This window comes from Scophthalmus maximus, chromosome 3, assembly GCF_022379125.1.
Source record: "Scophthalmus maximus strain ysfricsl-2021 chromosome 3, ASM2237912v1, whole genome shotgun sequence".
NCBI classification, from domain to species: domain Eukaryota; kingdom Metazoa; phylum Chordata; class Actinopteri; order Pleuronectiformes; family Scophthalmidae; genus Scophthalmus; species Scophthalmus maximus.
This window is the reverse complement of record NC_061517.1, coordinates 25,150,582-25,157,204: the sequence shown is the minus strand read 5'-3', so window position 1 is coordinate 25,157,204 and position 6,623 is coordinate 25,150,582. Positions and strand designations below refer to the sequence as shown.

The window sequence follows — 6,623 nt, the reverse complement described above, 5'->3', positions numbered from 1 at the left end:
AGATTTTTACTTTTACACCCATTCGACGATTTCCCTATATCTGTCCCATATTTAATAATATGTGATGTGTTGCATACTAATGAAGTGTTTGCTGTGATTTTTTTTATTTCATTTTTCTTTTTACCTTGACGTCACACATCAAGGTGAAGATCATGCGTGTGCATAGCCAGTGAGTGAGTAAATTCCACACCAGTTGAAAATACAAAAGCATCTAAAAACAATGTCATTAAATCCACCTCTTTCTAACAGTACATATGCTTTACATTTAAATGGTACGTTTTATATTTCATACAGCCCAAAGTGAAGTATCACAGATTGTCCACGCAAATCCATGACACGCTTCCTTTTGTTCAAACACATCAGCCTGATTTCTGATGTGTTGGACTTTTTCTTTTTTTCTTTTGCTGTGCGCCTCCTCCCACAGACCTGTGACCTGCAGCGATGTTAACCATGAAGTTAATGCGCACACACACACACACACACACACACACACACACACACACACCCTGCGGGGCTGTGCATATTAATAAGCCACTACATGCTCATAAATCATTTTGACGGTGGCCACGCCCCCTGGACTCCCATTGGCCGCCGCGCGCCCTGTGCCGCCCCCTCCCCGGTCGTTTAAATAAGCCCCTTGCGCAATGCCTGGTGCACAGTGTCGCTGTCAGAGCGCGGAGGACGCGAGCGGAGGAATGTGGACGCGCGGGCGGTAGGAGACGGGACGAGGAAGAAGGAGGAGGAGGAGGAGACGCTGCGTCATGTCCGCGCTCGGTGGCTGCGTGTAGTTGCTCGTGGGCGGGCTCTGGACTGGACTGGACTGTCTGTCTGTCGGAGGGGGAGGAGGGGGGCGGGGGGGGAGTTTGCTCCAAACTGTCCAGGTGACCGCGCCGTGCCACCGGCGCTTCGTGGTGTTGTTGTTTTCAGCCTCTCGTTGTGGACAACCCACGCGGAGCAGCAGCGGGACGCGTCGAGTCTGAAGGGCTGTGGCTCAACCCCCGGGTGAATATCCGTCCTGCTTCCCTCAAAGTTCACCGCAGGAGGAATCACTTCGACGAGGTAACACGTCTCTTCTTCTTCTTCTTCTCCTTCTTCTCCTTCCTTCCCTCCGCGCGCGCGCGCGCGCGCGTTTGTGCGTAAAAGCTTCTCAGCCCTCCGAGCGCCCGTAGCATCACCCGGTGGCAAACGGCCACAATCCCGTAGATAATGTGCTCAGATTAAAGAGGAATAAACAGAATTAAACGTACGCAAATAGTTGCGTTATGCTTTTTAGTGTGACATCAAGTCCCATTTACAGGCGCTCGTCCAAAGGTCCCATTTGGCGACTCTGTGCCCGCCCCCCTCCTCCTCCTCCTCCTCCGGGGCCAGACGCGCACATGAACATACACCGGTGACATAATGATAAATCATGTAAAGTCATTCGCGCTTGTCAGATGAATCAGATTCGACTTTTGTCTGGTGAGTCAGAGAGAACAAGACAACGCATTTCACTCGTGTCCATCAACCTGTTACAGACCTGAAGGCACCAGTCATCAAGTCCTGTGTGTTGTGTGTGTGTGTGTGTGTGTGTTTGTGTGTTGTATAAAGAACCCCTCTTTTTATTTATGACCACACACACACACACACACACACACATCAGCCGTACTATTTGCAAATACTTCCAAGTAAATATCCACCAGGAGAATCGGATAAAAAAATATTATAAAAATAATATATACTGCACCGTTTTAAGACTCATGTCGGACAGTATCAACGATGATGTGACAAGTACACGAGTATTTCAGCTGTAGAAAGAAAAAAAAATCAAGTGGTGTGATGAACACGGCCCCCCGGGGGGTCTGGCCTCTTGTTTTCAGCTGTCGCTCCTCTGTTCCCCGTGTCCAGGAGGTTCCCCCGCGTCGCAACATGGTGAACAGCCAGGCGTCCGGCGCGCCTCCGCCGCCCCCCAGGTCGTGCGCGGGATGCGGGGGGAAGATCGCCGACCGCTTCCTGCTCTTCTCCATGGAGCGCTACTGGCACACCCGCTGCCTCAAGTGCTCCTGCTGCCAAGCCCAGCTGGGGGACATTGGCACCACCTGCTACAGCAAAGGGGGCATGATTCTGTGTCGGAGCGACTACATCAGGTGAGAGGAAGGAAGGAAGGTAGGGGTGGAGGAGGAGGAGGAGGAGGAGGAGGAGAGGAGGCTGCTGGGTTTGGAATTTGGAGGCTGCCACACAGACTGAGCAATGGCTGTTCTGTTTTTGTTGTGTGTTTGCAGACTGTTCGGGCACAGCGGGGCGTGCAGCGCCTGTGGCCAGTCGATTCCAGCCAACGAGATGGTAATGAGGGCGCAGGGAAATGTTTACCACCTCAAGGTAAATCCCCAAGCGCCCACGTCAACACGCTTTTTGTCTCCCGCTGCTTGTTTGACAGAGACCTCTTGAGATATGGCGGGGGGGGGGGACAGCGAGAAGGGAAGACGTGTCCCCTCAGCGTCGGGAAAGAAAGGAAAAATTGTGCCCTCCATCTTTTTCTGTCCTGTGCAGACACTTAAAAACGAACTGCAACATTATTACAGTATCCGGTTCTCATCGCTGGTGACACTCACTAAGTTCTGTTTACATTTTTGAGAAAAGAAATGGTCCTGGTAGTTTGCAACTGTGCCGTACGGAGCCGGATGAGATTCCTTTTTCTCTGACCCTTCTGTGTTTTCCTCTGCTCCTGCCCAGTGTTTCAGCTGTGCCACCTGTAGACACAGACTGATGCCCGGCGATCGCTTCCACTACATCAACGGCACAATCTTCTGCGAGCACGACAGACCCGGCGCCGCCTTGCTCAACAGCCACCTGCCTCCACTTCAGAGCAACTCGGTGCTGACCGACCAGAAGGTGATTTTTTTTTTTTTTTTAAAACGGCGTTGCTGACGTGACACAGCAGAGCCGTCCGCACTGAACTCTCCTTTTGTACGCGAATATATCTCTGCGCTCCTCTAATGTGAATCATAAAAATCTGTTGATTCCCCCCTTGGGAGAAAAAAGATGACTGCCAAAGTAGGACATGGTGTTAGTATGAAGAAAAGCATGCAGAAAAAAAAAAATGTGACGACAGAAAAGGTGGTGCTATTTTCATAATGAGACAGACGGCGTTTATGCAACAATGTGCCAACGCAGCAGTGGGATGAAATGCTCGCAAGAGTGAGAAATAACGGCACAAAGACGTAGTGGATAATCGCAGACATGGAAAAGATACATATATATATATGTTGCAGATTTGAACTACTTTCTCATTTCCATTTTCTGCTGCTTTATACATACACTCTTCTACATATCAGAGGGAAGTGCTGTACCCTTCACACGTACCCGAAAACGGAGTCATTAGTTACTTTAGGTTACTCTGCTTACAGTTTTCATACGAACCATCATCAGCTCATAAAGTGCATTGTTTCAGTCGCAGGATGTGAGATTGTCTAAGATCAGCTCCGCCTTGACCAGATCCAACATTCAAATACTGCATAAATATTAATTCTTCACGAGTATTAATTAGTCAGTGTTATTATTAGAACCCGACTAATAAGGATTTTTGCAGGCAGATGCCGATATCGATATTTGGGAGTACAAGATTCCGATACCGATTCATCAGCAGATGTATATAAATATATATATATATATATATATATATATATATATTTTAATTCTTAGACAAGAAAAGGAAGAAAGGTATTGTTACAATATTGAAATATTCCAAACAAGTCAGTGATCCAGAGTTCAATGTTCAATGTTGGGCCACTGGGACAGTGCTGCGGTGCGTTCACAAGCATAATGGCCTGTGGGAAGAAACTGTTTGCCAGCGCGAATGTGCATTGTTATAATCTAGACAGAGACAATGTTTTTTTTTAGTTGAATTAACTCTCAACATTAGATTTCATGTCATTTCTTTAAGAGCTAAAGTGAACTTGATACTTAAAAGGACGACTTTAACGCGAAGGAAGGAACCAAACCGAAAAGGCGGCAGTGGGTTTTGCACTCACGCGACCATGCGGCCACACCAGTGACGCTGACCCCTGACCCTGTTCCCTCTCTCTGGTCTGCAGGTTTGCTGAGTGGCAGCAGCGCCACAGTTGGTTTTTGCCCCTCGCCTGCTCTACCCGAGCTCCACTCCTCCGCATTTTGCACCTCCTCTTCTCCTGCCACTGTCGCCGCCGCCGCCGCCGTCGTTGTGGATTTTCATCGCCGCCTCTCTTACCTGGAGAGGCCACTGTTCTTTTACTCCCAAGACCCAAGACGTCCCCCCCCCCCCGTCCGTCGCCGCATCAGACTCAGTGTAGCGTGCACAAAGTCACATTTTATGTTTTGTTCGATGTTAAAGTGGTGTGTGCATCATGCGAAGACTTGCAGTGTGTGTGTGTGTGTGTGTATGTATGTGTGTGTGTGTGTGTGTGTGTGTATGTGTGTATGTATGTGTGTGTATGTATGTGTGTGTGTGTGTGTGTGTGTGTACGTGTGTGCGTGCGTGCGTGTGTGTGCGAGTGTGTGCGGAGACTGCACTGGCCAAGGGCTTCATCGGGACAAAGAGGAAGCTCGGAGGGGAAGAAGAAAAAAAAGACGATGAAAGCCAGCGCCAACTGGAAGAGGGAACAAAAGAAGCTCGAATGAATGTTTGATGGACTGCTGTTACACGACTGTCAGAGCTTTGCCGACGCCATGTGGCATCATTTCCCCCGAGCGCCAGTGTTTTTAACGAACTCTTGATCTCCCCCTCTCTCTCTTGTATATTGTAAATCGGAGATCTCACACACTTGAGGGTTGAATGTAAAAAAAAAATATGTGGGGTGTCATTGGAAAACCTTTTCAACGGGGGGGGGGGCTTCAACCAGAAACTTTTTTCCAAGCACTCGAGGAAATATTGACGAAATCAGACGCACTGCACAGAGAAAAACTGAAGTGATCCAGTGCTCTTGCTTTTTTATTTTTATTTTATTTCTCTAGTTCAGTGTGTGTGTGTGTGGGGGGGGGGAGAAAAAAAATCCTATTAAAATGATTTTCCTGTAACGTGTTGCGAAGTGAGCCGAGGTCATTTGGTTTCACCCTCGGCAGCGTTACAGTGGCACCTCGCATGGTGGCTGTGGCTAACTGCCCCCCCGCCCCCCCACACTCGCTTTAGCCCTGTATGGCGAGAACACGCCTGATTACCCCGAGGAATGGAATTAGGAGGCTTGAGCTCTGACCATTTACAGAAGCAATTAAACATGAGCCCTGTATCTGTGCTCCCGGAGCTCCTGGGGGGCTGAACTCGGGGCACATCCCGTGGCTGACTGGCTCAGTGGCTGCCTGCCTCTTATAAAGACTAATCTGAGAGCGGGCTAATTAAAGGGGCGTGGCCCCGCTTTACATCCAGGGCATTTGAAACAATCTGATGTATTTACTGTTTACCATGTTCCAATTAAAGCTCCCACGCCGCCCGGGCTGTTTCCCAATCACCGCTCTTTGTTCCCAGATTTTTGTCTTTTTCCCCGTGGCCGCGGCTAATTCGCCTTCCAACTCGGCGTGCCTTTTTCACCAAAGTCTCGACACACCGTCAGTTGGCGGAGGTGGAGTCGCGGCGTGCAGGAGGCGCCCGCGATAGCATCTGCTCCACTTTCACACCTTGCCTGGGAGCGCGGCAGCCATCAAACTTGCACCTTAATGCGCTTAGCTATTTCCAAACGTCCCACTTGTCACGGTGGGTGCTGATACCGCATCAATTATTTATTCCACGTCTGATCAAGGAGCGTCACGCAAATTCATTAACGTATGCAAATGATCACAATTACAATTATCTTTGTATCGTGATGGCGGGGAAATAAAAACCTCGGCACATTTTCCCGGGTCCCTCTGCACCGCAAGTTACACTTTGCATTCAAACTAATCAAGCCTCATCTGCCTTTTCCTAATTAGCCAGAACATTTTCAGATGCCAATTAGCAGGTCTCATGAAAAGGCTCTTTGCCATCAGGCGGCGTCTTTTATCAGAGCTTCTGCAGGTGTGTGGCACACCATGTAGCCGGTGTCATAGGAAAGTGTTTATTCCCGCTAATTAATCATATTAACACATGCAGATGAGTGTAATTGCCTGAGCTCCTCCACCTCACACTGCGTGAAGACAGGATGATGCCGGGGTATTTTTACACGCGCGCGATGGAAGATGAAGAGGACGCCGGCGAAGGGGCCTCCTCCCTGCCCAGACACTCCTGTGATGTAGATCCAAGATGGCCGCCCTCCTTGGGTCTTCTAATTCTAATGCTGATCTACTGGTTTGGCGGACAACCGCAGTCGGTAGAGTTTCGACAGATTGAATCACTGAACACTGGCCTCATTTTTTTATTTATTTAACTACATTTTTTAAAAGCAACATATTAATTCATTTTCTGAGCAACATGTCATTGAAATGACTTCCTGCAGTTCGCAATACCAGGCTACACCTCAGCTCGTGGTCGTTCCATGCAGTCGGCGCCTTTTGCATCGCTGAAAAAAATACTAATTTCTGTAACAACAATACATCATAATGTCTCCTCTCCTCAATATAAAATCCTGATTATGCTGAAATGCTGATTAGAACACAGTTTTTGGCCGGTCCCTCATAACAATTGACTTCTATTTCAAACTCAA

The 6,623-nt window shown here is 48.6% G+C and overlaps 1 protein-coding gene across 2 annotated transcripts; it reads left to right on the top strand.

Annotated features, from left to right (window-relative positions):
• Positions 1–655: 655 nt before the first annotated feature.
• si:dkey-90l8.3 (LIM domain transcription factor LMO4) lies at positions 656–5,456 on the top strand. 2 transcript variants are annotated; one of them, XM_035640820.2, is made up of 5 exons: positions 656–1,059; positions 1,857–2,123; positions 2,259–2,355; positions 2,710–2,868; positions 4,071–5,456. In XM_035640820.2, the coding sequence occupies exons 2-5, from the start codon at positions 1,906–1,908 to the stop codon at positions 4,077–4,079; spliced, it is 483 nt and encodes a 160-aa protein (XP_035496713.1). In that variant the 5' UTR covers positions 656–1,059; positions 1,857–1,905; the 3' UTR covers positions 4,080–5,456. The 2 variants fall into 2 exon arrangements, with proteins under 2 accessions (XP_035496713.1, XP_035496712.1); XM_035640819.2 differs by having other exon boundaries at positions 657–1,059; positions 1,885–2,123.
• Positions 5,457–6,623: the final 1,167 nt, after the last annotated feature.